This window comes from Eufriesea mexicana, unplaced genomic scaffold (genome assembly GCF_001483705.2).
Source record: "Eufriesea mexicana isolate 0111107269 unplaced genomic scaffold, ASM148370v2 scaffold3780, whole genome shotgun sequence".
NCBI lineage: Eukaryota > Metazoa > Arthropoda > Insecta > Hymenoptera > Apidae > Eufriesea > Eufriesea mexicana.
In genome coordinates, this window is record NW_016911795.1 from 1,123,429 (window position 1) to 1,145,276 (window position 21,848).

The 21,848-nt window shown below is 42.9% G+C and overlaps 1 protein-coding gene across 1 annotated transcript in view; it reads right to left on the bottom strand.

The window, feature by feature from the left end:
- The window catches only part of fng (Fringe glycosyltransferase), a 101,954-nt gene that overhangs the window by 14,501 nt on the left and 65,605 nt on the right, over positions 1 to 21,848 (bottom strand). Inside the window, exon 6 of the mRNA XM_017905289.1 lies at positions 14,591 to 14,676. Coding sequence (XP_017760778.1) covers positions 14,591 to 14,676 — 86 coding nt within the window. The remainder of the gene's footprint in view (positions 1 to 14,590; positions 14,677 to 21,848) is intronic.

A 21,848-nucleotide genomic window follows, 5' to 3' on the forward strand; every position in this document is an offset into this window, starting at 1 on the left:
GGCCCGGTATCTCTCTGGGCCTGACGAATTTCCATCGATTACGCGATAATTCCATCTATTAATTGGACCGATCTCCAATCGAGAGCAATGGCTACCAGCGCGGCAGATACGCGTGGCGAATCCGTCTGCCACGCGAGCTTAATGCGCCGCGACACGCCTCGACAAGCTTGAAATTATTTTCCACGCTCAGTTCCAGGTGCCTCGTTTGTCCCTGTCCACCCGATAATTCCTGCCTTTTACTCTTCTCGGACGTTCCTCTTCGATCTATCGGCCTCACAGACGTCCGCAAAGACGTTCCTGCAAATTTCTTGCATCTGGCCGAGAAGCCACGCTGAGGAACTGTTTGAGGACTTGGTCTGAGGACGAGTCTATTTGACGAGACAGATCTGAGGCAGCAGAATATTCTCACATTCGCTACAAGATGGAAGGTTCGAAGATTTTCTCGTAAAGCTTTCTATATACAGAACTGACAAACTTTCTAATGGTACCCCCGTCTAAGGTAGAGCTTGCTAAGTAGCCTTACCAATGAGTCCAGTAGTAAACCTTTTACTAATGTGAGTTTACTAGCAAATCTTTTACTAATGTGAGTCCACTAGCAAACCTTTTACTGATGAGAGTCCACCAGCAAGCCTTTTGCTGATGAGTGCATTAGCAAGCTCAGAACGAAACGCATCCCTTCCTTTTCCTTTCGTCTCTTCCACCATCACCATAACACAGAGAATACCTGTCACCAACCGACTTCAGCAACAGTGAGAGAGGACCCCCACAGATCTAAAAGAGCAGGTTTGAGCAAAGAATAGATTTTCCAGAGGCTAGAAGAGTAAAGGAATCCCCTTTGATTTGTCGACTTCCTAGCCTTCGTCATTTTTACAAATTGGGGACATCTCGTTGACCGATAGTTCGAAGGATCAGGCGTGTCCGTTCGATGAGACGGGTTTGGATAAACTATCTGGTGGATGGAGTTAAGGAAAGACGGATTTGACGACGAATATATCGCCTCGATGACAACTAGCCTGATCCCTTGAACGAGTGTTGGAAGAAGCTAAGAATAAACTTTCTACAGGCTGGGAAATGGGGACTGTGTCTCCTAAAACCTCAACCGGATGAGAAGATTAGGCGACGAGTGGAGATGGTCTTGAGATTTAGGTGCAGGTCTGACTCCACTACAATTAATTTCATTTCGAGGATCATCATCTGGTATTCAGAGATCTCTGCTGATCAGTAGAGTCATCAGTGTGTTGACATCTCAAAGACTCCATAGAGGTTTACAGACCCCAAAGACGAGGAGAGAATCTCACCAAGAATTCAAGATCCCGAAGACTCGGAAGAAGCTTCGAAACTCTGACACCCTTCCAAACATCAGACCCAAATATCGAAGACTTGCACCTGCCAAGGGACACTCTTACAACACTCGACTACCTCTCGAGGATTCCTGGTAATTCCCATAGGACTCCCATTCCAAACAGCAACATTCCGATAATACCACCACCCTGCCTAGAATCCAACCCTTAAAATCGACTCCCTTCGAATCCCCGATTCTTCTCCAACAGCCGTCCCACCCGTCAAAGCGGAACGAAAGCACGGAAATTTCGGTGGACGTTGATCGAGCAGCCAGGGCGAGAAGACGCGCGACCCGCGGTGGACATAAATCGTGCCAATTAGAGCGGCGACCGGTAGTCGCGGGCCCCGTGAGGCCGCTTGTATATCGCGCGGCACCTCCGCTTGGGGGCGCGCACGTGAGAGAACAGGGACGGACAAATGTCTCAAAGGCTCGCCGCCGTGGCCACCTATCGTAGATTTGTCCGGAGAACTTCAAGGAAACGAGGATAAATCGCCGGCTGGAGATAAGGGGCGGTCCATGGACGAATCCTACCTATTCGGGACGAATTCTACCGTTTCGTGACGAAAACCGCGAGTGGTCGGTCCTGTCAATGCACAGTGGGCCCCATAATCGTCCAAAACTTAAAAAATGCGACGATTTTTGTAAATTTTGGCTAAGTCCCATTTTAAGGGTCGCTGATTCCGAATATAAAGTCAAAACCTTAAAATTCCAGTTATCACATCCAAAATGGCGGACTAAAATAGAAAATCTATTTAGAGAATGAGATTTATATAAACGATACTTATATCCCATTTAATTATGAGAAAAATCGATATTTAAATTTCGAAATGCTGCCATTTTTATAATTTTCGATCCATTCATGCTATAGTCGCGACTATACTAATTAAGATGCTTTTTAGTTTCTTCGTTTCGGATAATTAGATGGTCCAGAGAACATGATTTACCTAGAGCTATGTAATTCCCACAATTTTCAATAATTTCCAAATGTTTATAATAATTTAAAAAAAGAATTGGAAATATCGAGGGAAATATTGAAAAACTGGATACCAAAATGCATCATGGTTTTTTCCTTGGGAAAAAATTCCAAAAATTCGATTTTTATTGGATTTGGAATATCGTCTTAATTAATATGATTAATAAAAATTTGCTTCGTCTTTCGATCGTTTCCCCAGTGCCGTAAATTTAGAGGGGGCAGAACGAACGGTAAAGCGATTCACGGGGAACGAGTTAGGCTACCGAAAGGAGTAATCGAAGATCTCGAAAGGGGGAAGCCAGACGCGTTGTTTTATCTATCCGAGCGCACCTGCGCGACTTCCTGCTTTTCTTGCAGGCCGTACAACCCTCGTTGCATTGCAAATGCGGATTGTCCGCGACCTAGCCTAACGAGCCTTCCTCCGCCGTGTTTATGATTTCCTCCTTAATCGATTCCTTATTTCTCCGTGTATTCTTCCTTAATTACATCAGCCTATTAATTCGACTCGCGACTGCCGCTCTACGTATTCCACTAATTCGAATTCCGTGTTCGTCCCTCTTTCACGGATCAAACGCATATCTCTACACCTCTCCGCAACATTTCTCCCAAGTGTTCTCGGTATTTAAATATCCACATTGTGGAGAAAAAATTAACGCAATCAAAAATCCTAAATTATCTATTAGCTTAAGGTACCATGACTAGTTTATTTCCACGCGCATCGTATTTTGCAGAATGTAACGTCTTAATGGAAACTTCTATTTTAATCTCCGAAGGAAAATAGGGATTTAAAAAAGCCATAAATTAAGAAGAAATAACAGTGATCACGATGAAACTGCCATAAACGATTAACAAAACCACGTACCCTACCCTAAGTCAGTCCAAGAACCCGAAGAATCGATCCACGTATCCGTCTTCCTCGGTTTGTTATCGTTCCCCCCACGCAGTTGACAAAAAGGTGTCCCCTGTTCCGCCATATTGTCGCCTGGGTTCCCCCAAAGGCCGAAAAATCGAACGACGTAAACAATTTCTTTCGTCGTATCCCGTCCCGACAAATTTCTCACGCTTCTGCGAGCATAGGGACTCATGGCGGGCCGAAATGGACGAAAATTTTCGCCATGCCCGGCCACCCAATTAGCGACGGTCCCCGTGGCCGCGTACGCAAAAGTGGCGCGTCTAATTAACGTTTTCCAGGAGTCGAACGTCCAGGGAGAAAGTCTAAGCACGGAAAGAAACTAAGACGAGGCCCGAGGGAAAAAGAGCCGCATAGGAAGAAGACTGGAAGAAGAGTGAGAGAGGGAGAGAAAGAGAGAAAGAGAGAGCTCATTAGCGAATACCATCGGTGGATTCGAGAATCCGTTGTACCTCTGGTCGTCTCCCGGCTCTTTTTAATTGGCCAGATTAGTCCCGAAATCGCGTACCCTTTCCACCGACGGTCCCCACTGCGCGGCGACTAGCGCCCTCTCTCTCGACAGCTAGCGCCATCTGCGTCGCGCGGCCGGCACTCCGGCTAGTCCCGTCCTTGTCGCGCTCGTTGCACGCGCGCTGGCTTCCCGGCCCGTCCACCGGTGTGTCCTTTCGGCACCGCCGACACGGAATATCGGCCTCGTTAAAATACCTGCGGCCCGCGACGAAATCGAAATTTCGGGGTTACACGAGAAGGCACGGCGGACACGCGGGAATCGAAGCTTTCCGTCTTCGTCCGGTGCTAAATAACCGGGGACAGATTTCGCTGATACCGCCACCGCTCCGTCGGTAACTATTTCTTTTCTCTCTCTTCCCCGGTTTCCGTTTTTCGCTCTGTTCTCGGCACACATTCCCGGCGATCTTCTCGCGAGGGAAACGGACAGCGTGGAAGGGGTGTCCCTGGTGTTCGGCGAATCGAGGAAAGCGTGCTCGCAATTTGATTTTAAGGGAAAGTAGAGAGTCGATGGGTTTCGAAGGTGAAAGGTAGCCGTGGTTATGCTGATAATCCGATCGATCAGGAAATTTGAGAAGCAAGTAGAGAGGTGCAGTGCTTTACCTCGTACTGATGATTTCAAAAATGAGAAATCAGCTAGGGAAGATAGGAAAATTATTGCACTTTAACTGTCAATTTAAAAATTTGTTTTACTTATTTTAGTCTGTTGCATTTGATATGTAAGTGACAGTGATAGCCGTGTAGAAATCGCCAGTGTATCAACATGCGAGGACTAAATAAGTTTGTTAAATATTTTAGGTTAGGTCCCAGGATAACCCTTTGCACTCGACGATTTTTTTGCTAAAGAAGTGCATGAGCTCAAAGATATTCTGCTATAAAGCTGACGATATTTTTTGGAGCAGTAAATGAGAATTCGTTTCATAATTAACGCATAGAATTATTTGATTTCGATACCTCGCACGCAGTTACATTATCTTAAACTTGACATTTTAACGAGTATCGATTTTTGAAATTTTATTAAATGGCGACTGAAGGGCGCCCCTCGAGTGCAAAGGGTTAATAACAGTACTATTATACAGTATATTGTTTTATTTTAGTACACTATTATTATTATAGTATATTATATAGTACTATTAATAATAATAATAACAAAAGAAGACAAAATTTATCTGTTTTCTAATATAGATGTATTCGCCTCGGACCCAAAGTAAAATATGTAAAAGAATAATAAACCAAAATAAACGAAAACGAGGATCTGTCAGCAACCGTTATGGAGCCGGAATTCCCCTAGAATTCCCCAAAATAAATTTCTCGTTTCATTTTCCGCTTCACCGAGGCTTCCAACCTCCTTCCATAGATTAATTAACGGATCGGAAGGAAATGACGATTCCGTAACTGTAATCCGCGATAAATCTCCATTATCATCGGGCATAGGACTTATTAACATTCTCGTATAACGATCGAGTAAAACAACAACTAGACCCGTGAAAGATTCCAGAGGAAATACCTTGGAAGCGAAAGGAGAAGCGAGAGGAAGGCGAAGCGGAAGGGAGGCGCCACGGTGGGGACGCTTGTCCCGAGATCGGCTATCGATCCCGCGATCGACCCACCGGATGGAACTATCGCTGCACGTACCGCCACTTCATTCGTTCGGGCCGCTTAGGATCGTCCCGATCTCCGACGCAACGAACGCTCCGTGCCGATCGCTCCTCCGAGAGACGCGGATGGATCGTTATCGATCGCGCCGCTCACGATCGATCCTCGATTGAGACGTGTATTCCGCGGCTAGCGTCCAACTACGTCTTTAACCCTTCTATCCCTACCGATCTCAACCGATCCCAACCGATCCCAACCGATCCCAACCGATCCCAACCGATCTCAACCGATCTTAAACTGATTTCGATCGATCCGAAGAATTTTTCCTCCCACTTTCATAATTATCGACGTAATCGATAAAATCGCCCTGATTAGTATAATGTAAGGAATATTTTAAAACAAATTAATTCGAATTTTCCTATTAATAGTCAGTGAAAATAGAGATTAAGAAGTTGGGCTAAGTTCGGCGCCCTGGAACCCTAATTTCTCATGCGACCGGAATATTCCCATGATCGCGAAGGTTCCCAGCTTACTCCACGCGACGAATCGGTTCCCCTATGGTACATATCTTTCTCGTCGCGACAATAAACGTTAAAGTAAAAAATACATGGGCAAAAACTCGGCCGTCTTCGACATCGAGACACGCAGGGGTCTGACGACTCGATCGATGCACGATTTCCACTCGTCCTTCCCTTCGTCTTCCCCCCCCACGAAAATCAAAACATCGAAAGAGCAACAAACCCGATCATCTAACCTCCGATTTAAAAATAAAACGAAAATAAGGAGAGGTGAGAAGAAATTTTTCTAACAAACGCCATGCAAATCGATCCTAACACGCTTCACGGCTTCGTTCGTGAAACAGCTGCCAGGTTTATCGTCTGCCCGTAAAAACAGCCGCCATTTCCGCGCCGTCATCGAGCCAGTTACTGTCATCGGCCATTTTAATCAGCCAGCCGCGTCGCTTCTGTTAACTAGGAACGATCCCGGGACGAAAACGGATAAAAATCGGTCAGAAGGAAGCGAAACGGAACGAAACGGTGCCCACGAGGTCCAAGATGGCGGGGACTTTGCAGGGTGGGGGTAGCGAAGTCGAGGAAGCGGCCGAGGATCTCTTTGATTCCATTATTGCTCGCCTAATTGGATTCCACCGCGCGATCGCGGCCTGCACGTCTATAAACCCGCGGCCGACGAAACCAATTTGGGCATTCCTACGGATACGTAGCCGCTGGATCCGTCGCCGATCTATAGATCACTCGCTCCGGCTACCTGCTGATGCCTCGCCGAATTTTCGACCGATCCCCGATCGCGCGAAACCCTTCCCGGTATTCCGGCTACTATGCTTGGGAAAACTCGGTTCCTGGGATGCACACAGCTTTGGTTTCGATTCTCTTGAAGGATCTATGGTCTATCTTTTGCGCAGACGTGTTTATTTTTCGGGGCAATTTTTTGGGGGAACTTTGCAATTTTTGCAATAATTTAGATAGGCTCTTGGTCCTCCAAAGCCTCTTAGGTATTTTGGACGTAATACTTGGAAAAACTCGAGCTTCAACTGTGCAGAGAGCTTTGGTTTCCATTTTCTCATAGGATCCCTGGCCTATGTCTCACGAGACTATGTCTATTTTAACTTCATTTGAGAATTTTTGCAGGATAATTTAGCTAGACTCTTGGTCCTCCAAAGCCTCTTAGCTATTCTGGACGTAATACTTGGAAAAACTCGAGCTTCAACTGTGCAGAGAGCTTTCGTTTCGATTTTCTCATAGCATCCCTGGCCTCTGTCTCACGAGACTATGTCTATTTTAACTTCATTTGAGAATTTTTGCAGGATGATTTAGCTAGACTCTTGGTCCTCCAAAGCCTCTTAGGTATTTTGGATGTAATACTTGGAAAAACTCGAGCTTCAACTGTGCAGAGAACTTTGGTTTCCATTTTCTCATAAGATCCCTGGCCTATGTCTCACGAGACTATGTCTATTTTAACTTCATTTGAGAATTTTTGCAGGATAATTTAGCTAGACTCTTGGTCCTCCAAAGCCTCTTAGCTATTCTGGACGTAATACTTGGAAAAACTCGAGCTTCAACTGTGCAGAGAGCTTTCGTTTCGATTTTCTCATAGCATCCCTGGCCTCTGTCTCACGAGACTATGTCTATTTTAACTTCATTTGAGAATTTTTGCAGGATGATTTAGCTAGACTCTTGGTCCTCCAAAGCCTCTTAGGTATTTTGGACGTAATACTTGGAAAAACTCGAGCTTCAACTGTGCAGAGAGCTTTGGTTTCCATTTTCTCATAGGATCCCTGGCCTATGTCTCACGAGACTATGTCTATTTTAACTTCATTTGAGAATTTTTGCAGGATAATTTAACTAGACTCTTGGTCCTCCAAAGCCTCTTAGCTATTCTGGACGTAATACTTGGGAAAACTCGAGCTTCAACTGTGCAGAAAGCTTTCGTTTCGATTTTCTCATAGGATCCCTGGCCTCTGTCACACGAGACTATGTCTATTTTAACTTCATTTGAGAATTTTTGCAGAATAATTTCGATGGATTCTTGGTCGTTCAATTGCCTCTTAGGTATTTTAGCCATGAGAACGTGTCTATTTTAATTCTACTTGGAGTTGGTTGTAATTTTATTTAACTTTCCAGTACCTCGTCGGGGACTCGGATTGGGACAGAATGGAGATCGCTGGATTCAACGTTTTAGGTTTTCTGTTTGTATCTTGGAACCTTGGCTCATGCGTTTATTGCAGCTACCCTGCAATTAGGCGTAATAGCGAGGCATGTCGGGGAATGTGGCTCGAATGCAGAGCCGGGAATAAACGCGGCTGGAGGTCTCCAGAAAAGGAAGACATCTCTTTCGCCAAATCCAGAGAAATCCTTCACTCTCCCTCTCGAACCCGCTTTCACCCAAAGAAAGCACGTCGAACGTCAGAGAGCCCAGGCTCGAGGATGATTAATCGCGATAAACTCGCTCGGAAATGCGTCTTACTGCATCGATATCGCGAGAAAACGATCGGGATCGCTGTAAATGCATCCTGGTGCTGAATATCACGGACTTTTATTAAAACGAGCACACGAATTACTGGATCTCGCGAATTAACGAGCAATTCGTGCCGATAATTCATGGAAATAATAGTCCTTCGCATGGGACAGTATGAATTATAAATTTAATTTGCTCCACGATCCGTTTGACGTTATATCCAGTCTACGTAAGACTGTAAATTCCTAGATTAATAGCTGGCTACGCGTTTAACTACTAATCTACTGAAGTTATGTTCATTTTCTTTTTATCTCCCATCGTGAGTCTGTTGGCAAATCAGCACGGTAGTCCCCTGTGACAACTTATTTTTAACCCTCTCCTGTGGTTGACGATGCAGCGACAGAGGGGTTGAAAGGGGTTGAACCGAGTGTCTCATCGACCACACGCAGTCGTTGACTGGAATCATAATGAATATTCGATACGAAGAGCCAAACTCGAAGAACAATCATCTTTTATGATAATCCTGGGAAGTAGATTCCTAATAAGTTACTAAAAGTCCCTAGCTTAGTGAGCCAGTTAATACTCTGACGATTGCTGACGCAGCTAGTGTGTCACGCAAATTCTGTGATTCATAATCGTTTATTTATTTACTTATTTAATATCGACATTGAATTTTCCACTATCGATCAGTCATTGCAGTCACTGGAAATAGCAATCATATCGACTATTCGTTCCCAACGAAATAAATCGAGATTTAACTAGAAGACACAGAAGACCAGGAAAAATTAGATCCTGAGACCCTCGGACAGGGAAACGACTCGCGTCTGTTATAAATTTTGGAAAAATAGGTAATGGATATAAGTGGTATAAGGGAATGAAGTTGAAAGAGGAAGATTCGCGGACCCTCTGGTCTCCGATTCGGTAATTAAACGACATGCTGAGGAGAGCCGAGGCCTGACACCCCGAAACGGAAGCGTGCATGCAGAACCGGGTTCCCGCGAGTGCGTGCGTGCACGTGGGTGGCAATCAGCCTGTGCAGGCCCATTGTGAACGTACTCGTCGCTAATTAAGACCCATCTCCGCGAGATCGAGCAGATCGCCAGCCAGGACGGACGGCCAATAGGAGGGAAAAAGATTCGCTCTTTATCGCGACATCTCGACTGGACCGATCGATCCTTCGAAGAAGAACGTAAATTTCATCGTACGACTATTCGCGAAAGTTCATCCGACCTCCATTTTATTAATCACTTTTTTATATTAACATGATCAGGTGGTCAAATTATTGAATATCCTTACATTAATTTAAATATTATTTTTACTATTAATTATTTATTATACTACTTCTTATCATTTAAATTAAATAAACTTTGAGATTATTTCATTTATTAAGTTAATGAACTTGAATAGGTATATATTTTGAAAATGTAATATAAAAATTTTAATTTTTTATTAACTTCTTAAATTTTTAATTAATTATTAAATAAATTATAATAGATATTAATATATCTGTTCAACAAAAATCTATTAATTGATCGAAACGAATTCGAGGTAATAAGGTTCGAGTATATAATAATATATATATAAATTGCTCGAGGATTTAATGACACTCGTGACAGTGCTGAGATACCAATTGGCATAAAGTAGTGTATTGTAAATCACTGTATGGTAAATTTTTGGGAAAATGGAATTATTTCTAAATATCGATAGCCAATTATGGTTATTGAAAGCACGAATAATGGTAATTATAGACGGTGATACTTCGTTTCTAATTTCTATGGTGTTATTAATAATAATAATGATTGGATTATTGTTAATCATTCCACGACTAAACGATGTTCCACTTAACTCACTAGCGCCACCGCGGTCTATATCTACGACGAATGTAATGTATCCAAATTATTACATATATGTAAACTTTGTATAAATTTCGAAGCCCCTAATTGTCCCATATTTCCACGTAGTCCCAAAAATTCGATAGCTGACATCCTCTAGTAAACTCTGAGCTAGATTACGGAAATTATACTGTAATATCATGCCAAAATGAATAATAAACAAATAATAGTATGAACACTGTGTTGCTATTGATAATAATGATAACTGAATTATTATTAATCCTTTCACGAGTGAACGTTTTAAAGCAGCCTTAAGACGACGTCCACGTAACTCACTAGCGCCACCACGGTCCATATCTCCGACGAATGTAATTCTCATTATATATGTACATAAATTATTACATATACAAACTATATATAAATTAGGAAGCTCCAAATTCTCCCATATTACTATATGATGTCAAAAATTCGATGCCTGATCTCAACTAGAAGACTTTGAACTAAATTTAGAGGAATTCTACTCTACTATCTCGTTAAAATTAATTATAAGCAAATAATAGTATGAGCAAAAGCACGTAGACTACTCGATAGAGGAGACAAGGCGTAACAAGTGGTTCTACGAATACGAAATGACAGAGGAAAGGCAATTATCAGTGATCCCGAGCCCCCTAACTTCCAAGCAAGAGACTGATCTGACCGACTGTCAGTTCCGGTGTGTTTAATTGCTGGGAGCAATTGGTTGGGAGCCTGTCGATGGAAAGAAAGTTAATTAAAATTCTATAGCTTCTACGACAGCGGGTGCAGAGGAGAGAGTAACCGGGGGTGACATTGTTCGAGGGAAGAAACTTGGAAGGAAGTAGGCAGCAGTAGTGGTGCTTCGAAGAACCCGTAAAGGTGATTTGTTCGGCTATTAACGAGACGCGGATGGCAGGGACGTTAATGGAAAATTATCGACAGTTACGAGGCTCGATGCACCGTTACGACTGCCGAACGTCGTAAATAACAGTCGGTTATATGCTTGAAAATACCTCAGAGGCGTGCTAGTTTCTTGCCAGGTACCGAGTTAGCCATAAATCGCCGGAGTCAAGCAATTTCGAGGCTTTTCGCCTGGGACCTCCTTAAAACGCAAATTTCCCTGTTGCTCGCGTGGGGAAAAGAAACTTTGCTGAACTGGACTATGTCCATGCTAAATTCGAAGTGGTCCAAGAATAATACGCCAATATCGAGTACCCCTTCGGCCAATACAGGGTAGTCAAGTGCGGGTTGACTTCCCCGTTGGTTGGACCATGTCAGTTTCATTGGTACATGAAGAATCTCGCATCCAACACCTGTCAGTATGACACAAAGGCGAGGAATGACATTGAGCCGTGCAATGCACCAAGTATACCCCGAAACAGACAAAATTCTTGCTGAACTGGACTAAGACCAGGGTAAGACCAGGGTAAGACCAGGGTAAGACCAGGTCTCGCTCTATCCTAACTACGAACAGAGCTTGGGCTCATCTTCGTCAGATCTAGGTCCCTCTGACGAACGTTCCAAAGCAGCGAATGTTTTTAGCAAACACAGAACAGTTCTCAACTATCCTAAAGAGACAAAGAAATTGAAAATTCGCTCTTTACTTCGCAGGAAAAGACTCGAGCCCGTCCCGAGTCTAATTCTCGGGGTCTAACTAGATACCCTAACCTTCTTACGTTCCAATGGATATTCTTCAGCTTTAAACCAAGAAATCCAAAATCCTGATGGATCGTAAATACATTTAGAAGTGGACAAAACGAACTGGTCTTTGTCTCAGACAAAAAAAGATGGAGAGAAGACGAGAAGAAAGCCTGTGACTATGGAAGCCTCTTGACAGCGTCCAGGCTGGAGGAACGAAACGTGCACCCTTTCCCCGAAAGAACTGGAGGAAGAAAAAATATGGAGAACTGGAGCATCGAAGGCTCTTCAATCGGTGACTGAAACAGTCTGCGTGGAAATAAGAAGGAAACGAGATGACACGAGCAGAGAGAGAGAAGAGAGGAGAAGAGAAGAGAAGAGGGAAATGAAAAAAGAGAGAGACCGGAGAAGAGAGAAGGAGAACAGTGGCAACGTCCCTGAATGAGAAAGCGGTTCGATGCACTTGCACGATTCTCTCCTCCTCTGCTCCTCCAGTCCGCCTTCTGTGCGGACGTGTTGCAACACGAGGGGAACCAGTGTACAGGAGGCAGGATAATGCCAGGACCGTGTATACTACGTGGACAAGAACGGGGAAACGCCGACCAGCAGATCGGACTGATTCGAAAGCCCTCCCAGGTGCCGAGCTTTTTGCCAGTTTCATTCCTCTTCCATTTTCTTCCTTCTGCACCTTCTTCCTCGTTCCTTCCACGATTGGAGAATATCCGAATGGGTGAATATGGTGGATGGTTTTGGAGAAATTGAGTCTGAGGAGTGTCAAGCTGATCGTTCGCGTGTCGTTTTGATTATGGTCGTTGGAAGAGACTGACTGGTCGGAGAGACAGGTGGATCATACTGACGTACACTTGCTATGTAATTATACGAATTTCGGATATAAACGAAGGAAATCGAGGTGTGGATAAATAAACAAACAGTGTGAATGTAAATACGAATATAAATATAGGTAACAAAATGTCTGACTCTCTGAAGGGTTACTGGACTACCCTAATTCAACTGTTGTACATGCCACTACTATAATGTAGGATTTCCTAAACTCACTGGTAACCAAATTTTGTCAGGATGTAACTAAAAGTAACTTCAACGGAGACCAAAATTGACAATAATTACTTATCTGTGAATGTAAATACAAATATAAATATAGGTAACAAAATGTCTGACTCTGTTAAGGATCACTGGACTATCCTAATTCAGCTGTTGTACATGCCACTACTATAATATAGGATTTCTTGTTAGGTAGGATTTCCTAAACTCTTAACCTAAAATATTTTCTTCAACTGGGTGACTAAATCTATGATCCGAAGGAGTTGCACTGTTCTTACTAAGAAAAATGGCGTTTATACCCTTCTGACGAATAAAGGGGACGCTTTCAAGTTGCTACTCCAACTTAAAAGCTTGAATGAAAGCTTTATTAGCTACCTGGTGGAAAATCCTGGTCGACTGAGACACGAGGCAAGTTAATCTGCTGTTTTACTAAGGGAAGAAGGACGCCGACCACGAGAAGGCATCGATTATCCGCGATTTATAAAACGATTCGATCAGCCGGACCACGGAGGCTCGAAACCGCAACGAGTCATTCCACTTAAGCGGGCAACGACGAGCAATCAGAATGGTTGATCGCGACGTCGCGCGGCTATCCGCGTTATTATCAATAAGTTCGTCTCGAGAAGCAATTCGAGCGAAGCTCCGGCGACGTTTATGTCGCAGACCCTCGTCAATCATTATTTACCGGCGGGCAACAGTGGCCCGTTGTTTGTCTTCGATTCCGCTGCCAACGAGCCGCGGAACGAGCTAACCTCTACCGTAGCATTCGGCAGGGACGATCTCGAGGAGAGAGATCAAAAGAGAGAGGATTTTTGGAAATTAAAGCAATTTAAAAATTAGTATAGTTGAGAAAGGAATCAAGAATATCTACTTAATTTTATTGGGATTTTAAAAAATTCGAAATTGAGGAAATTTAATTAAAATTGGATTAATTGAGGAAGGAATAAAGAATTTCTATTTAATTTCATTTGGGAACTTGAAAAATTGCTGAAAATTGAAGAAATATGATTACAATTGAATTAATTGAGGAAGGAACGAAGAATTTCTATTTAATGTCATTTGCGAACTTGAAAAATTGCTCAAAATTGAAGAAATATGATTAGAATTGAATTAATTGAGGAAGGAACGAAGAATTTCTATTTAATTTCATTTGGGAACTTAAAATATTGTTCAAAATTGAAGAAATATGATTAGAATTGAATTAATTGAGGAAGGAACGAAGAATTTCTATTTAATTTCAATGACAATTTAAAAAATTGCTCAGAATTGAAGAAATTGTAGAAATAGAATATATTTTCAAGATTATCGAGAAGAAAATATTTTATCGTAAAAAGAGAAACTCGTGTCTCTTTGAAATATTCATACCGAATATTAAAAATTTGTTAAATAAAAAAGGAAACTCAAAATTATCTAGAATTAATCCTCCAGCCATTATACTAATCCAGACTAACCCACGTAAGAATTTAACTTCCCCTCCAGCATTTTCTAATTTCGATAAAGGACGAGAAATATTCAAATTTCCAATTTTTTAAATTACAAACCCACTAATACTAAACTCTCAAAAATTCCCATAAATAATCCTAATTATTTCTAATTAACTTGAATTAATCCACTCTAGACAATGTACATTAAGACAATTCGCGTCTGATCGATAGATCAAACACGTGGAGCGATTCGCGAGTGATTCGTCGAAAAGAATGTTAAAAAATGATGAAAATTAAGTAAACAGTAACGAGTAGACTCACCCTGCAACCGGTGTCATCTTCATCGCGAGCGCCCTGCTGATGCAGAAGCCAGCGCCACCTGTCGCGAACCAGAACTTCACCTTTTGCTGAAACAAAAGAAACGGAGCGTTAACTTCGTTAAATTCGTGGCAGAAAAAGCGTCGTTTACTGAAAGATACGTGATCGATCGTCCACGGGACAGGCGATCGATCGATCGTTGTCGATCGATTATCGCGGATGACTTTTCGGATTAGGGCCACGATCGATTACACCTCGTCGCATCGACATGCCCACCCGTCCCTGCTTTCGGACAAATTATGACCAAGGTGCGTAGGCTCACGGTTAGAATCCTCGATCTTCGATTGGAATTGATCGACGTGCGATCCACGAATAAATTTCCTCCCCTCTCCCTCCTTATCTCTCCCCCTCTATGAACAAACAGGGAAGGATTAAGTATAAGTGACAGGTACGCATCGATGATCGTGACCAAGACAAGACATTACAGCTTGTCCTCTGAATACGCTTTTAAAGAGGCTATATCGATTAGGTACACTCGAAGATCGAGAATTCTCGGATTAACTGCGAATTTTTGAGTAATACAGGGACCAAAATTACAGATTTTAGGTTGCTAATGTCAATTGGACTCGTTTAGACGCAATCGTGGCAGGGAAAGATAGTCTTCTATTCGAGATAATAGGCTAGAACCTAATCCTCAGCTAGGAAGATGAAAGAGCGAGCAAACAACTGATTTCAGACCTTTCTGAACTACAAAATACTTAATCCCTACAGGTGAAAGCGTTTCGACAGTCCTAAGGAGATTTTACGCATAACTCACTAGCGCCACCACGACCCGTATCTACGATGAGCGTCTATCTCGATACGATCTTGCAATTTTCTTCTTATTAACGGTGTCATATGGTGCTTTCACAAATTTTTCGGTCATACCTTGCTCGTGAAAGTGTCAATTACAAATTTCTCAGGCAATACAGCGATGAAAGTCGCGAATATTTAATTTTTGCGATCCGAAAGACCGATAATAATAAAAACTGGGCTCATATAGATGCTATCGCAGCAGGAAGACGCGGTCATCCATTTGGCATGACAGGATGGTCCAGCATCCTCTGCGAGAAAGTTGGAAGAATCGGACACCTTTGCCAGGTTCTCAGCTAATGCAGAGATGAAAATCGTAACTGGTCGTTCGCTGTGCTTCGAAAGATCGATGATGACAAAAACTGGACTGGTCTAGTTTGCCGTCATAATAGGAGCAAACAGTCTTCCACTTGGGATAACGGGATGGGCCAACATCCTCTGTAAGAAAGGTAATGGAGGAAGAAAGGGGGCATCGATCTGCTCGATTTTTCTCGTCGATCGACGAAAGGGTAGGTCGTTAAGAAAGGACCGAGGAGAAAGGTGTTTCCGATCAGGCTCTTCCCAGTGACCTGGAAAGTCCACGCAAGAACACGACCGACTCGATCATGCCGTGGAACGACACTACCCGAGCCTTTCAATTTCTATATTTATCGCAAATTTAATTCGAGAATCTGATCATAGATACGTGCCTTAAAACTCTATCTAATACCCGACTGACTGGAAACCAGGACCATATTTTCTCCTTTCACGTAACAAAATTGTGAGTCGATATCTACGATCCATTTCGAAAGTCGACTAATTAATTATTAATAATTAATAACCGAATAATTATTAATCGAGTAATTAATTATGAATTATTTAATTCACAATTTACTTAATTTACTCGTGAATTAAATAATTACGAATGCTGACTTAATAAATTATAAATTAAATTATTAAATTTTAAATGTATTAATTCAGAATTATTTAATTATTAATTATCGAATAATATCTTTTCTTGTGACAAAATTGGTCACCCATGTGCTATTCACATACGCGATAATGGAACTGTGAGCCAATATTTTCAATTATTTTCGAAAATTCACAAATTCAATAGGTGACAGAATTATTTAATTATTAATTATTGAATAATTAAACAAAGAATTGAATACAGATTACAATGTATAGTATACCAATATGGTACAATAAACACTATACACAGTATACTAGACAAATGCAAACTGTTTCAAATAACGAAATATTGATAAAGTAAGAACAATGATTCCTTAACTAACGAAATATTAACCATTTGCACTCGAGAGGTGAGCTTCAGTCACCATTTCATAAAATTTGTAAGATCCATATTAATTAATATATCAAATTTAATGTAATGTTACAGTGTGCGAGGTATATGACCACGTTGGTCATATATGACCGGAGCACTTGAGCTATTTGTATACTACAAATTGAAGGAAAATTGACAGTTGGTGCATTGCGAATATAAGCGCTAATTAGAAGACACTTTAAAATAAAAATTGCCACATTAAACAATTAAAAATTTTCATTAGAACATCGATCACAAAAATATTAGAACAAATCTTGCATTTAGCGGTGCACATCCGTGACAGTCAAGGGGTTAAAAAGAATTGAAAATATCTAGTGCTGAAACTGGGTACCAAAACGTACCATGATTTCCTTGGAAAAGATCCTAGAAAGTCGATTTTTATTGGCCGGATTACAGGAATAGCCACTTAATTAACCACTTGCGCTGGCAAGAAGTTCACAGACGCGTGTGCCAGAAGGGTCCAGTGTAACCGGCTGAAAGGCGTCACGACGTGTATACCACGTCGTTGGCGATTCTGCGACAAAAGCATTACGACGTGCGTGGCACGTCTTTGCAGCGTAAAGTGGTTAACGATCACCGTCACCTTTGAAACAAAGCAGACACTGGTCGTTGAGCAACACCGTATTCACCTTGAGTGACGAAAGGGTTAACAACAGGGTTCCTTATCTCCCGGTGAGGTAACCTCGCCATTTTCCCTCCGCGCGAATAAACAAGTCGGAAAAAGCGAATATACCCTTTTTTTCGCTCGACTTAAGTCCATACTCGCGAGAAATCGCGAGGAAATCGAGCGTGGCGAGCCGATTGCCTCGCGATCATGGCCGCAGGCCATTAGACCCGGACTGCTAGGAGACTCGGGCTCTATCCATGCCAGAGATCCTATCTCGCCGCTGGACTAGAACCCGTGCTCCTTTCCTCATAGGCTAGGCGTGGTACATGACGAACAACCGTGAACCGAGGCATGCTGCACGTGCGTACCTACCAATGAAACCGGTCTACCGGTGCTCAAAAAACCCGACAATACTCCCGTACACCGTTTCGTGCCCGGTTCGACCAGCTAGAGCCATGAATATTCGCCTGGAGAAACAATCGGACGAAGATTGTTCGCTAAAAGCCTCGCGGATCACTACGAACGAGGAAGTGACAGCTTTGCTAACACCAAGAGAGTTCCTTGGTCCTCCAAAAGGGTTCTAACCTGGTCAGAAGACGGTAGAGATCTAATAAATAGCACTTGGAGATTCGTTTATGACAGTGTTTAGACATTTCCCTCGGCCTGTTAGTCAAGGATGCGAGTTTTGACCTGGAGAAACGGTCAGAGGTGGCTAGAAGTCTATTAGATCAGGATGAACGAGGAAGTGGTAGCTTTGGTAACATCAAAAGGGTTGCTTGGACCTCCAAAATGGACTCCAACGTGATCAGAGAACGGAGGGACTCTGATAAGTAGCTCTTAGAGATTCGTCTATATCAGATTTAAGAAATTTCTCTCGTCCTGTTAGTCAAGGATATGAGTTGGCTAAAGATCTCTCAGATTCTCAGGAGCTTGGGTAACTAGAAGTGAGTTCATTGGTTCATTGGTCCTCCAGAAAGGAGTCCAAAGAGGTAAAAAATCAGTGAATACTGTTCTATAGTGCCCTTAGAGAGTTGTCTATGTCTCACTTAGCATGGTAGATAGGAACAGGAACTTGGCTTAGGCCCAGAGGCAGAAACGGAATTCTACTGCTGGAACTATGGACTCGTGACATGTACCCAAGTATACAGAATGCATAAATAATAATAATTAAAGTCCCATGATGGAGATAAATGAACATACATAATTACCTTTCTGTCTCAATAAGTCAACGTTAATTTTGCCAAAAGCAGCTGTACATTTCCACTCACTGCAGAAGCAAAAACTCCAAAATCAGTCATTTTGACTGATCACATAATTTTGATGTTAAACGTGAGTAATGCTGATGACTGAAAGCCTGATTAGCTCAACCCAGACTCCTAGGCAAGAGTCCAGTTAGTCTAACTCGTTAATAGCTGAGAAAACTAGGAACTTCGTCGAAATCGAGATAAAAATAGACAAAAGATCATCCAGAAACCAATAGCTAGCTCAGTTGGATCAAAATCCATCATCAGCTAGGTTCAGTATACCTGGAGATCACCAAAGGTCTCACGAAGACTCTCAATTCTGTGAGATTCGTTTTCTAACAGCTAACTGAAGTAGTAACCTCGTCGAAAACGAGATGAAAACTGGTAAAAATTATGCAGTAATAGATAATTAGCTGAATTTCCAAAAGTTCCAATCAGATCACCCAGAATCCACGAGGAACCAGGTTCAGTGAACCTGGAGACCACCAAAGATCACGCAGAGGCTGGCAATCTTGGCAATGTAACTTTCACGAGGGCCCGAAGGAAGATCGATCGAGTATCGTGGTGGATGTTAATTGCTCCATGTCAATTGTTAATTGCGGATAACGGCGGCGCTAATAAAGCGTCGAACCGGTCGTGCAGAGTCAGGTGAATCGGGCTACAGGCACGGCAGCCATAGTATGACGAGGAGGAGGAAACGGATGGGACCTCACGGACGCATTAGATATACACGGGCGATTGGCCCGGCAGATACGATCCTTCCTTCGCGATCTGCCCTTCCTTTCTTCCCTTCTGGGTCTTATTTGAATAACACGCGGGAAAGGAGTCACGAGAAGCCGCGCAGACTCGCGTGGAATCCTGGGGTCAACTCGCCACCGTCCAGGCTGACGTAGGGAGATCCTTGCTTTTGTTTTCTGGTGTATAGCGTACTCGTGTAGTGGGTTAGCTATGGGATAGACTGTGGACAAGTTTGAACTAGGTTCTGCTGGATCAATGTTAGGAAATTTATGAACAGCTACTTCAAAAGTCGAAGATGAGACACTGAGATCAGTTAGACTAGGTCTGGGTTAGGTTTTGGTCAAGTTTGAACTAGGTTTTGGTTGGCCAATGGTGAGGAATCTTTGAACAGCTTCTTTAAAAGTTCAGAATGAGTTTGATCTCATTGAGACTAGGTTTGCATTAGGTTCTAGTTACTTTCGAATCACAGTGACAAACTTCGTAGATCTAATATACGTATATACACATCCCACATAGCAGATTATATCCAAGAGTTCATTTCCTCGTGCAAGAATCAGTAGACAGAAGACGACCAGGTGAACTAGTAACTAGTCCCCGTAACAGGTGACACGATCATCATCGAATTATCGTGGGACACGTTCGCGCCTATCCCTTCGTTAACTCGGGCCGATTCGATTACTTGATGGATTTCGAAATTTATACGACGACTGGGAGAACACGACGCCTTACGAAGAAAACCATTGCCGGAACTGTCAAGGCGATAGCTCCATCCCGTATGCTAATAACGTCATCTATCTTCCAGGAACGTACAACAGTTTATACGCGGTCGGCGTAAAGGCTGGCTTTAATTAGCCAACTTCCAATCTCCTTAAGTCGTTCGATCAGCCCGCGAGCAAAAACTGGCCCGAATGACAGACGCGAACGCGGTCAGTGATTAACCTCGAACGAGATAATGGAAATCGGCTAACGAATCAGGCCTTTGGGAATTAACGACCGCTCCACTTCGCGGTCCGAGTCGCATTCTTTGCATTTTCATATCTACGGAGGATCATGACAGTCGTTGGCAGTGTCAGCTGATATTAAAAGGAATAGGATTAATTAGGACATTGAGAAACTCGCAGACACGTGCTAGGGAAATTTGGATTCCTTTATGGGGAATTATGGCTGGAGGATTGAACTCTGTTAGAGGAGTCTGTTGAAAGAGAGAGAAGAAAATGGAAATGGGGACCATACAGCTAGGAAACTACTTTAAAGCAACCTAACCTCTTCGGAAAATAAAATATCAAACAATTCCAAGAAGCTCTTCGCCACAGAAAAACGTCCCTGCAAATTAAAAAATGAAAACACCTAAACGCTGTCAAAAAGGTCTGAAGTACCTTGGTCAAAGCTTCCAACAGACCACAAGACTAAAAGATCACCCAAAAATCCTAAGTCCCCAATATCCGAGTAATATCGAGCAAGGTCCATTAATCTTGCCCGTGCAAAAAGAAAGCCAAAAGGAAGACACCAGCGGCGACACCTGCCGGTCAGTCGCCGATCGATTTTAATTATCCCCGAACCGCTCGGTTCGAAGCGCAGAGGATCTCGAGAAATCGCAGAACCGGCCATCCGGCTCGGTCTGACGTTAGCTGCAGATCGTCGGCCAAGATTGCGCCCGGCCCTCTCCCCTGACTAATTACATTCCGAAGGCTGGCTTCGAAGGGGGTTGATGCGTGCTCCCTGGTGGAAACCGATTATACGATCCATACGATCCTATATCCAATTACGTAGCGACGATTGGCAGCGATCCAGAGATAAATTCGGTGGGCTGGTTGGTCCGTACCTCGCACTGCCTTATCGTCAACTTCGTGGCAGATTCCGGAATTTCGGGACCCTCCGGTCTGGTGGGCAAGTCGTGAGATTAACTTCAAAATTCTTTTTCCAACCCAATATTTCATAGTGCGTCGAAAGGTCCGTGGATTTTATTAGATGCCATGCGTCGAGTGAAGAAATTTTTCACGCCATTCCACCAATTTAGCGAGCAATTTTCCAATGAGACTCAAAGCTGGACCCTAACCGTAAGTGGAATAAAGCGGGGAAAAAATTTCTTTTTATTAAAATTGCTATGCAGGGCTATTATACTCTATCAAGCGTATCCAATACCGAAATAATGAAACGTTAGATGAATAAATAACGCGGTACCAAACCCTCGCGTTCGTTTCTCGGACCTGGACCCTAACCGAAAGTCGAATAAAGTAGGAAAAAAATTATTTCCGGGAATATTTCTATTAAAATTGCTATGCAGGATTGTTCTACTCTATGAAGAGTACCTAATACGAAAAAACCGGTATCAAAATCGGCGAAATTCAGACGAACAATCTAACAAAAGCCTTCGTCAAGCCCACTGTCATCCGTTTCTCGAGCGATTTAGTTGAAAAACAGGGTAACCCTGTCGGATTCATCGAACGGCGTGAAACAAGGCTGCTTAACACCCCGTCGAACCCAGCAGGTGATTGA